Source organism: Hypomesus nipponensis, chromosome 25 (assembly GCF_054491055.1).
Source record: "Hypomesus nipponensis isolate SF chromosome 25, ASM5449105v1, whole genome shotgun sequence".
Classification (NCBI taxonomy): Eukaryota; Metazoa; Chordata; class Actinopteri; order Osmeriformes; family Osmeridae; genus Hypomesus; species Hypomesus nipponensis.
The window spans coordinates 727499-739560 of NC_140385.1; the positions used below are offsets into that span (position 1 = coordinate 727499).

The 12062-nt window shown below is 52.8% G+C and overlaps 1 protein-coding gene across 1 annotated transcript; it reads left to right on the top strand.

Annotated features, from left to right (window-relative positions):
* The first annotated feature begins 2658 nt into the window (after positions 1 to 2658).
* LOC146221566 (uncharacterized) lies at positions 2659 to 11631 on the top strand. The gene is given in 13 exon segments (XM_084691843.1): positions 2659 to 4113; positions 4116 to 4214; positions 4373 to 4540; positions 4649 to 4710; positions 5337 to 5439; positions 5542 to 5627; positions 5713 to 5813; positions 6442 to 6512; positions 6595 to 6702; positions 6916 to 6986; positions 7228 to 7345; positions 7477 to 7641; positions 8112 to 11631. Coding segments are annotated over 13 exon segments (3435 nt in total). The 5' UTR covers positions 2659 to 3963; the 3' UTR covers positions 10245 to 11631.
* The last annotated feature ends 431 nt before the right edge of the window (positions 11632 to 12062 follow it).

Here is a 12062-nt window from a genome sequence, read left to right on the forward strand (position 1 = left end):
CACATAGGACGCACACATACACACACATGCACACGCAAGACGCACACATACACAGGCTCGCTCAGGACGGATTGACATCACAGAGCTGTAGCAGGTTCCGTGAAAGCGCATTCCCAGGGTTCGGCAGGCAAACCGTGTCCATGTAATATTTATCACCGTCAAACTGCAGCGGGCGGAGAGGCCGCGTGCATGTCACCAGGGGTGGGCGGGGACCGGACGCGCTCTTCATCCTTCCACCTGAGCGGTTGGCACCGCGTGCACGCATGCGTCGAGCGATCCAGTCCACCGTTCACACAACCGGTGGCGGTGAGAAGGCTGGGTTTGCGCGCGGGGTGCTTGGAGTCCGACGGGAGAGGAATTCCGTTTCTAAAAGCTTTACGAGTTCTTCTTTACAGAACGTTTCCAAGGTAGTAGCCAGTGTGAACGGTAAGTTTGAAAATATTATTTTTTGCGTGAGTGTGTATGAGCGTGTGTTTTAACGTTTAAACAGTCGTGTGGGTCGCATATTCCCTATCATATACCAAGCCAACCGGACCGGAACCGTCAACCTAACGAGCTCTGCCCACCGCCACGTCTCCCTGTCCGGGTAGTTCACTACATCAACTCTGGTCGATTATATAGCGACGCTCCGCCGCTGGGTCAAGAAGCAGCGGCACCTGCTCGAGATAAGTTTTGGCAAACCGACCGAGCGCTCCCTCTCTCTAACGACGATATAGGATACGATACAAATGTCTTATAGCCTATTGTTGGAATTCAATTTCACAACCGGAGATAAGCCGTCATCCGGCAGTCACGCGCTAAAGACGTAGAATATATTATCCTACAGAAGTGCGTTTCTCCCCGTTAACACGGTACCAGCTTCTCTTCACAGCGGCATAGAAACAACGTCCCTTCTCAGCGACGCGAAAGATAGTGATGTACGTTCGTCGACGCCCTGTACGTCAGTTAAAAACTCAAGCGGTAAACTAGACATTTACGCGTGATTTTTTACTCTTGAATGTTCGACGCTTTGTTTTTGATGGACAAACACAGTCCTACCCTAGCCAATATGGCTCTTCTCAGCGGTATAGATAGTCGTTGTTGTTGCCCTCGAGAAATAAGGCTCCGGTGCTTTCTCAGGGGACTGGGTGGTCCCTGACCTTCCCGTTAACCACGTCAACACCCGCAGGCATCTCTCTTTCTCTCCCTCTCTCTGTGACGCTGAAACATAGTGAAAGTTCTACTTAGCTCAGGTCAAAGGATGGCGCGCGGCCTGCATTGCCATGGAGACAGAGATACAGTGACGTGGATTTCCGCTTTGACTCTACGGAGCACCCTGTTAAAATCAGACTCTTTCTCTCTGAACGTTGCCTGGCGGCTGTTGTTGACATTAGAAAGTGCGTATTTCTTTTACAGTGCTCCGGTCTCAGCCGTAAACCGTTGTGACGGTCGTTAGCGCTGTTTGTCCGCTACAACTCAGTCAGTGACGCCCGGAATGCCTGGAGGGTTTCCACAGTAACCTACCCTGTGTGTGTGTTGTAGATGGGTTTCTGAGTGTTTGTCTGATCACTTTCTTCTGCATCAATCCTGGTGCACACACACACCACACCTTCACACATGTCTTGTGTGTGTGTGTGGGTGTGTGTGTGTGTGTGTGTGTGTGTGTGCGGGCACTTGAGGTGTTCTCTACTGTTCCGAGGGTGTGTGTGGAGAGGTCAGGTGAATTTGCACTGTAAATATTTGTAAAAGGGCTGTGTGTGTGTGTGTGTGTGTGTGTGTGTGTGGGGGGGGGGGGCACTGAGACTCTCTCTCTGTCAGAAAGTGCAGGTTGTCACTTCAGCTGTCTGTCCCACTAATGATTAGACCTACTTATCCTCTCTCTTTTCCTCTCCGTCTCTCCCCTCTCTCTTTCTCACCCTTTATTCCTCTCTTTCTGTCTCTCTGTCTCAACTCTTCTCTCCTAGTGTGAGAATGAGTAACTGTGTGCGTGTGTGTACAGGACACTGTGAGTATTTAGGTCAGGACCCACAATGTGAGCCTCTGGAGAGAGAGAGAGAGAGAGATAAACAGAGTGGTGGAGAGAGAGGGGGGAAGGAGAGAGAAAGGGGAATCATTGAGGGAGAGAGAGAGAGAGAGGTGGAGAGTCATAATTGGGTCGGCTGACAAAAGTAAACTGGTGTGTGATCAGTTCAGTGTTGTCATCACTCAACAATGTCTAACACACACACACACACACACATGCGCACACAGACAGTCCATCTCAGTGATACTGGGGGAAAACAACATTTCAGTCACTACATTGAAAGTGTGTGTTTGAGAGGACAGTGTGTGTCAGTCTGAGGTGTGTGTTGTGGGGTCACCGGGGAAACCGAGTTATTTTCGGGTGCGAGTCACGTGATTGGATGATGTCACTGTCACTCTGGGCCAGGGTTCTTTGTTGTTTTTACGGGGCAGCAGTTGATGAGGGGGGGGGGGGGGGGAACGAGGTGTGGAGGGGGTGATGGGGTCTCTGTATCCATCGTAGAGAGATGTAGGAGAGAGGAGAGAGAGAGAGAGAAAGAGGGGTGGAGAGAGTGAAAGATGGAGAGAGAGAGAGAGAGATGGAGGAGAGGGAGGGATGGAGGAGAGAGAGAAAGGGGTGGAGAGAGAGAAAGATGGAGGGAGGGAGGGAGACGAGACGTGTGGTTGTTGTCTGCCAGATAAACAACAAGGAAATCAACTCTTTGTCAGTTTGTGGTGACACAGCCTGTCTCCACAGTGATTGCGGCTATGAGTGTTACCATGGTACATTTAGTCATTTAGCACATGGGAAGCACTGGGACAGAGACACACCCCAACTCCACAGGATCAGATGGTGGAGTCTTTCTATAGGACTCTCCTCTCTCTCACTTTCTCTCTCGCTTTCTGTGTCTCTCTCTCCCTCCTCTCTTTCTGAGGAGGAAATATCCAGAGTTGTAGTTAGGAAGTCCTCTTCTGAACAGGGATACTACAACTCCCAAGGTTCCCTCCACATAGTCTTACCTCAATGTTTAAGATCTGAGTTTAAACTCTAGTTACCCGGGTCTTTCACACATACACACACAATCTATCTCACACACACACACACACAATCTATCTCACACACACACACACACGCCTGAGACATGGTAGGTTGTTAGAGCGATTAGGTTTGAGTCTCTGAGTATCAAGGTTTCACACTGAGCTGTTACATAATACCACACACACACACACACACACACACAGAGGCTTCCTGATAGTTAATAAGAAATGAGTGTTTGTGTGTGTGAGAGTATATGTCTGAGAAAGCGTGTGTGTGTGTGCTAGTGTGTGGTTTACCTAATTGAGTGTAAGGAGAATCTGGTGATGGCTGGTGAATTAGTCAGGAGCATAGGGATAGTCTCTCTCTCTCTCCATCTATTCCTCTCCTCTCTCTCCCTCTCTCTCCCAGGGTGTGGTGGAGATTCAGCAGTGGAGGCTTGTGTCCCGGTAAAGCTCCCTGTATTGTGGAGTCATATTGTACAAACAAGCTTTGAATAAGACAAGCAGAACAAACAGTGACATACACACACAGCTGTACACACACCTGTACACATGCACACACCTGTACACATGCACACACCTGTACACATGCACACACCTGTACACATGCACACACCTGTAACTGTTTGTACGTGTGTGTGTGTAAGGGGGAGAGACTTTCCCACTTAGTATTGTATTCCCCCAAAATACAATACCCACAATGCACTTCCACGCCACCAGACAGAAGCCAGACATATTGATGGGGGTCAGATGTTTGTTGTTATTTCACATTCCATTTGTTTGTTTGTGCCCCAGAGCGCCGCCTCCAGACTCCTCTGGCATTTGATGTAACCATGGCGATGTTGCGTCATCATCGTCCCCGCCAAAGCCTCTCTTGTAAACCCACAGACTGTCCGGAGTCCCTCTGAAACGCCCCCGGCGTGTCCTCGGCCAATCCCTGCTGGGATGCATGTGATGAGCAGCATCTCGGCGGCCAATGAGAAAGAGAGCTTCCACGAAGAAGGTGCGGTCACCGTGGTGATGTCTTTGCCCCCATCCAGCATAATCCCTATGACCGACGGCAACCTGGCCAAGGCCCCACCCCCTCCCCCTCCTCCCCCCCACCCCCCCCTCCCCCTCCTCCCCCCGGACACGCAGTGACAAAGAAGAAGAGGAGAGTAAGAAGTTTCTTTTGGAAGACCATTCCTGAGGATAAGGTACACACACACACACACAGGTTTTACTTCCCAAGTGAGGACTCTCCCATTCCAAATGATCCCTTCTCTCTCACACCCACACACACATCTACAAACACACCCACACCTGCAAACAGTAATTCACACTCATCTACACACACACTCTGAATGTAACGCAGGTTCGAGGGCGGGACAACGTGTGGACTCAGGAACCAATTAGGCAGCAGTACCAGATAGACGTGCACACCATTGAGGAGCTGTTTGGACAGGCCGACTGTCAATCACCTGGGGTTACCACGACAACCAGGAGCAGCAAGACACATGCATCCTTCAGAGAGACCAAGGAGGTGTGTATGTGTGTGTAGCTGTGTGTGTAGCTGTGTGTGTAGGTGTAGCTTTCCAATAGTTTATAGTTGTTAACCTCTCTCTCCCTGCCTCTCTCTCTCTCTCCCCAGATCAGTATTCTGGACTCTAAGAGAGGGATGAATGTTGGGATTTTCCTAAAGCAGTTCAAAAAGTAAGTAATCTTGTCCTTGTGACTCTGACGTGAGCTCTTCTACACACACACCAACACACACGCACACACACACTCACACAGATTCTGGTATTAGGTGTAATCCTGGAGACGGACTTAGAGGCTCCAGTATGCATAGGTGGAACCCCCCCCCCACACACACACACACACACAAACTGCTTTCCATGAAGAACAATAGATTTATTTTTCTGTCACAAGCCCGACTGTGTGTGTGTGTGTCGTGGTGACGTCTTCAAAAATGTTCTGACCCCTCATGGCAAGGTGTTGTGGGTAAATTGTGTTGATGATGCTGGTGTGTGGCAGTTTAAGTCAAATTGTGTGTTTGTATATGTGTGTGTGTGAGTGTGCGTGCTAGAGACAGACAGGTCTACAGCTCCAGCTCGTCCTCTCCAGCTCTCCGGACCCTCACTGTCTACAGCACTACATATAACCCCACTAACTCACACCACTCATGTTGACCCTGTCAATACCCAGTCTACCTGTTCACTTTGCTGCCAAAACACACGCACACTCACGCATACAGCTGTTATGTGGGTTCTGTGACGTTCCAGGAGGTTCTAGAACATCATCCAAATGGGGCTAAGGAACTCTTCTATGCACCTCTACAGGTCAAACCAGGCCATAATAGAAGATATTTGCCATGGCAACAGTGAGTTCTATGGAGCTGAGCCTCTTAAAGAGCTGTTTAAACTCTTACCTGAGTCAGAGGAGGTGAGTCACTGACACACACTACACACACACCATACACACCACACACACACATACACACACACATGACACACAGGCAGGTGAGGGCTGGTCTCTCTCCTGCAGGTGGAGAAGCTGAAGGCCTTCAGAGGAGACGTCTCTAAACTCTCGCTGGTCGACTCCTTCATGTTCCTGCTCAGCCAAGTGCCCAGGTGAGCAGCTGTGACATCATCTGAACCCTGACCTCCACCCTCACACCTGCTCATCCTAACAGTGTGTGTGTGTGTGTGTGTGTAGTTTTGAAGTGAGGATCGAGGCCATGGTGTTGAAGGAGGAGTTTCCCAGAGCCTGTGAATCCATGATCAGAGACATCGACATTCTACGGTTGGCTGTAAAAGGTACACACTACATTACCCACAATGCACCTCTATACTACACTACAGAACCCACAATTCACCCTTTTTATTTTTTACTGCTACACATCTCTCCATCTTTCTTCCCTCCATCTCTCCTCATCAGAGTGCTGCTGTCTCTAACCCTCTTCTGTATCATGCTGAGTTCAGTAGAACTCTGCCTGGAGGGCTCTCTCTCTCTCTCTCTCTCTCTTTCTCTCTCTCACCCTTCCTCCCACATCACTCCTCTCCTTCTCTCTTTCTCTGTCTCACACTCGATCAATGTCTCCCACCCCTTCGATCTCACTGACACGTTCAGTCTATGTTTAGTGGTGTGAGGAACAGGATCTTAACTGCTGCTGGTTATGGCAGCTTACACACACACTTACACCCTCCCTCCCTCCCTCCCTCCCTCCCTCCCTCCCTCCCTCCCTCCCTCCCTCCCTCCCTCCCTCCCTCCCTCCCTCCCTCCCTCCCTCCCTCCCTCCCTCCCTCCCTCCCTCCTTCCCTCCCTCCCTCCCTCCCTCCCTCCCTCCCTCCCTCCCTCCCTCCCTCCTTCCCTCCCTCCCTCCCTCCTTCCTTCCTTCCTTCCCTCCCTCCCTCCCTCCCTCCCTCCCTCCCTCCCTCCCTCCAGAGCTGCAGAACTGCGAGGAGCTTCATGCTGTTCTGCACCTGGTTCTCCAGGCTGGAAACATCCTCAACCAGGTGAGGAGGGGAGCTACTTAGATCACCATCAGTTTCAAGTTGTTCTGATGCTAACCTATAGCTATACCTGTGTGTGTTCCAGGGCGGACATGCTGGGAATGCTGTGGGCTTCAAGCTGTCCTCCCTGCTCTCTCTGGCCGACACCAAAGCTAACAGGCCCGGCATGAACCTGCTGCACTTTGTGGCTCTGGTGAGTGAGGGAGACGTGTGTGTGTGTGTGAGAGAGAGAGAGGTGTGTGTGTATGAGAGAGAGGTGTGTGTGTGTGTGTGAGAGAGAGAGAGGTGTGTGTGTGTGTGTGTGTAAAGGACTAGGCCAGTGTGTCTCACCGCTTCTATGTGTGGTATGAAAGAGAGAGAAGTGTGTGTGTGGGTGGAGGATTAAGCCAGTGTGTCTGACCTCCAGGAAGCCCAGAAGAAGGATGAAGATCTGCTGGAGTTTCCAGTCAAGCTGCCTCATGTCCAGAGAGCCACAAGGTAACAGCTTCAGACTGAATCGAATCACCTTGTTTAGATTCAGACTGAAGTGAATCACTTTGTTCAGGTCAACACAGGGTTTAGTTAGGAGTTGGATGGGAGTCACAAGGTGGACTCAGGAGTCTTATGGAGTTAAATGTGGATAGGATTCTTACATATATGATTGGGAGTCATATGGAGGTGAGTCATAGGGAGGTGATTGGGAGTCATATGGAATGAACATGAATGTGACTCCCTGTAGGATCTCCATTGCCGTCCTGGACTCTGACGTCCAGTCCCTCACATCCCGCACGCGCTCAGTCGAGGAACAGATTCAACTTGACACAGAACTGCTCCAGCAGCTAAACACCATCCTCCAGGTACATACACACACACACACACACACACACCATCCTCCAGGTAACACACACCTGTAAATTCAGATCCTTCATCCTTCACCTCCAGTGAGAGTGACAATCGTAACACGCGCGTGTGTGTGTGTGTGTGTCAGGGCTCCAGCATGGCGCTGAGTGAGGTGAGGAGCAGCAGGCAGCAGCTGCAGCAGGAGGGGAACTCTCTGGTGGACTTCTTCTGTGAAGACAGAGACGCCCTCCCCCTGGACGAGTGCTTCAAGATCTTCCACGAGTTCTGCCTCAAGTTCAGATGTGCTGTCAAGGTACGCACCCATACACTAAAGTGGTCTCCCGGGTGACAGGAGAGAAACGTCAAGCCAGTTCTGGTAGACTCTGCTGCTCTCTAGTGTCCAGAAGCAAGTACAGCAGTTTCATCTCTCTACCTCTCTACTTTTCTTCCTCTCTCTATCTCTCTCTTCCTCTCTACCTCTCTCTACCCCGCTTCCTCTCTACCTCTCTATCTCTCTCTTCCTTTCTACCTCTATCTATCTCTCTCTTCCTCTCTTCCTCTCTCTACCTCTCTCTACCTCTCTCTATCTCTCTCTTCCTCTCTACCTCTCTCTATCTCTCTCTACCTGTCTCTCCCTCTCTCTCCCTCTCTCTACCTGTCTCTCCCTCTCTCTCCCTCTCTCTACCTGTCTCTCCCTCTCTCTACCTCTCTCTCCCTCTCTCTCCCTGTCTCTCCCTCTCTCTCCCTCTCTCTCCCCCCCTTCCCTTCCCTCCCCTCCTCCAGGAGAACCAGGAGCGTGAGCTCCGAGAGGCGGCGCGTTGCCGTCAGTTACGGGAGCTGGAGGAGAAACGCCACTCGTGGGCGGGCGGCGAGGAGGTGGGCGGAGCCTACGGCCTTCGCTGCAGCAGCGAGGCCGACATGGGGGCGGCTCTCACCCGGGAGGAGGGGCTTATTCAGCTGCTCAGCCCCGCCCCCCGATCCCCGCTCAGCCCCGCTCCCCGATCCCCGCTCAGCCCCCACAATGCCCTGGGGCGTTCCGGAAGCCTGCGGCGTTCCCGCCACTCTGCATCCTCCATTGCTGAACGTCAGCTGACCAGCCTCCTGACCTCTGACCTACTGACCTCTAACCTCCTGGCCAGCCGGTCGCCAGGTGCTCAGAGGAGGTCGACCCCCTCCTCCTCTCTGGAGGTCAGGAAGCCTCAAAGTCAGGGGCTGGTGGTACTCAGCCAAGGCCAGAGCCTGCAGCCTGGGCCGGGGCAGCCAGCATGGACCGCTCCTTCCTCTCCAGGAGAGAAGGGAGGCTTCAGACTCAACAGCACTGAAGGAGGAGGAGACCTCTCTACATCCTCAAACACTGACCACCACCCTGACCAGACCTCAGAGATTGACCACAAACCCAACCTTACAAACCCGGCACTCAAAAGCGACCTTAACCCTACCTCTGAAGCAGACTCCGCCCACGAAGCAGACTCTGCCCACGAAGCAGACTCCGCCCACAGGCACATGACCGGCCCCAGATCAGACCCTGACCCCGACCCCGACCGTAACCACGGCAATGGCGTCATCGCCACAGCGACTCCCTTGAGCGTGGCGGTAGACAGATGCACTCTGACCCCTGGGCCTAGAACCTTCCACCCCGCCCCCAACCCTCCCTGCCCCGGCGACCGTCTCCACGGCGACCAGGCGGAGGCTCCCAGAGGGTCTGTCGTCATGGACACACAGCTGATTCCTGAGGGGGAGGTGGGGGATGACCTTGCTTCCTGCATTATCACAGACTCCCCAACCAATCACAGGCCTTTACAGTCTCAACCCACCAATGAGCAGTCAGTGCCTACACTCACCAGTGACCAACCAGTGCCTGTTTCCTCCAACGAGTCTTCACTTCCTGCCTCATCCACCAATGAGCTGCCAGGAGACTCGACCTCCACCAATCACATGCCTGCTCCAGTGACTGGAGCTGCCTCTAAACATGAGAGGAGAGAGATGGAGACCGGGGGATTCTCTGAAGCCCCCCAGAAGTCTTCCTCCAAGACCAGCCAGCCCCCCGGGGCCCCTTCCAAGACCAGCCAGCCCCCTGGGCCCTCCTCCAAGACCAGCCAGCCCCCCGGGCCCCCAGAGCCCAGCCAGCCCCCCGGGCCCTCCTCCAAGACCAGCCAGCCCCCCGGGCCCCACTCCAAGACCAGCCAGCCCCCCGGGCCCCCACAGCCCAGCCACCGTCCAGTCCGCACCCTGACCGACTCAGAGAACCAGGGGATGAGGCGGGTGGTTCCCATCTCCAAGCCCAGCCGCAGAGCCTCTTCCCTGGGGAAGCGTGCAGAGAAGCCCCCTGGTCCCCAGACCTCCATCCAGAGGAGCAGCAGCATCTCCCGCAGACCCAGCCAGGACCTGAAGGACCCCCGAGGTACGGGCGTCCAGGGACGTGCCCTCGAGCCCAGAGATCAGGCCCCCAGCTCCCTGCAGAGACGGCCGTCCGTCCGGAAGCCTGCGGAGCGGGCCCCCAGACCCCCCCCGGAGGAGAAGATGTGCCGGGCCACACTGAGGGCCCTGGCCCAGGCGGGGGGAGGCGGGGGAGGCAAAAGCAGCCTCAGTGCCCCCCCCACCCCCTCCCACCGATCCTCCTCCCCCTCATCTTCCCCCTCCCCCAGCTTCGCCAGGAACACCGCCTCCTCGTCCTTCAGACAGAACAGCTCCTCCCTCGCCCCCCCTCTGGCCCCCCCTGCCGGACAATCCCCCAAAACCTCCCCCCGAGCCTCCCCCCTCTCAAGGGCTGGCTCTCTCAGGGTCCATAGGGCCACCCCCCCGGGAGCCCCCCAGGGCCGGACGGCTCCCTCAGGAGGAGTCAGAGCATCCGAGGCCCCTCCCGCTCCCCCCTCCACCCCCCTGTCTCCCCCCTCCCCCCTTCCCTGGGCTCTTTAGGGTCTCCTAGGAGACACCTGAGGAAGAACAGCGCTAGCTACTCAGACAAGTCTGATACCTCCTCCAGCAGCAGGACCCTCAAGCCCACCTGGAGATAACCTTACCTGGACATAACCTTACCTGGAGATAACCTTACCTGGACATAACCTTACCTGGACATAACCTTACCTGGACATAACCTTACCTGGACATAACCTTACCTGGAGATAACCTTACCTGGAGATAACCTTACCTGGACATAACCTTACCTGGACATAACCTTACCTGGAGATAACCTTACCTGGACATAACCTTACCTGGAGATAACCTTACCTGGAGATAACCTTACCTGGAGATAACCTTACCTGGACATAACCTTACCTGGACATAACCTTACCTGGAGATAACCTTACCTGGAGATAACCTTACCTGGACATAACCTTACCTGGAGATAACCTTACCTGGAGATAACCTTACCTGGAGATAACCTTACCTGGACATAACCTTACCTGGACATAACCTTACCTGGAGATAACCTTACCTGGACATAACCTTACCTGGACATAACCTTACCTGGAGATAACCTCACCTGGAGATAACCTCACCTGGAGATAACCTCACCTGGAGATAACCTTACCTGGAGATAACCTTACCTGGACATAACCTTACCTGGACATAACCTCACCTGGAGATAACTCACCTGGAGATAACTCGGGTGTCTCTACCTGGAGACGAGTAACCACACTTCTCCTGTACACACATCATCTGACACTCATACACACACACTCACACACACAGACTCATACACACACACTCACACACTCATACACACACACTCACACACACTCATACACACACACTCATACACACACACTCATACACACACTCACACACACACTCACACACACACTCATACACACACTCACACACACTACTCCTAATGGCTTTGTTCCACCAACACTAGTCTCTCCTCCCCTTCCTCCCCCCTCCTCCTGCTTGTTTATCTAGAGAGAGGATCTAGATTCTAGTTTTTGTTTGGTTATGTGATGTGTGTCCGTTTATAACAGTGTGATATAATAATATACATGTTTGTCTAGAGCTCCAAGATCCTGTTATCGCATCCGAAATTCACAGACTGCCTCTTCATAGAGTAGCCCATGGGATTTTATTTTATTATTTATCAAAGTTTTAATCAGTAAACATGTAAGTACTTGATTGATTTCTAGAGAAGATGTGTCTTGTGACAAAGGGCTTTTCTTGAAAAAAAAATCCAGCCAACATTCCTTGTATGTATCTTATGCTTGTATGTCGGTTTGTATGAGTATATGTTTATATAAGTGTTTATACGTATATGTAGCACTTTAATATCTAACTGACAATAAATTGTTGATAACTCTGTTGTCTTTCACATTGTCTCACTCCAGTTTTTTGTTTCAGGCACACACACACATCACACACACACATCACACACACACATCACACACACACTTGGCTAAACCCATTGAGTGAGTATGGCGGGACATTCTCCTGGTATGGTCCTCCTGGCACCCCTGTTCAGGGCCTGGTCTGTCTCCCCCCTCTCCCTCTCTCTCTCCCTAAACACAGGGCTTTATAGCACAGCTGTCTCTCTTCCTCTCTCTCCCTCTCCCTCTCTCTCTCTCACACACACACCCTCTCTCCCAGGGTGGAGGAATGTGCAGCAGTGTTGGGGGAGCCCTGTGCTTCACAGGAACATTCCAGAGATGGGGACATGGGAATCTCCTCCGTCCCTCTCTCACTCTCTCTGTCTCTCTCTCTCCCTCTGTCGTCCCCCTCTCTCTCCCCCCTCTCTCTCCCCCC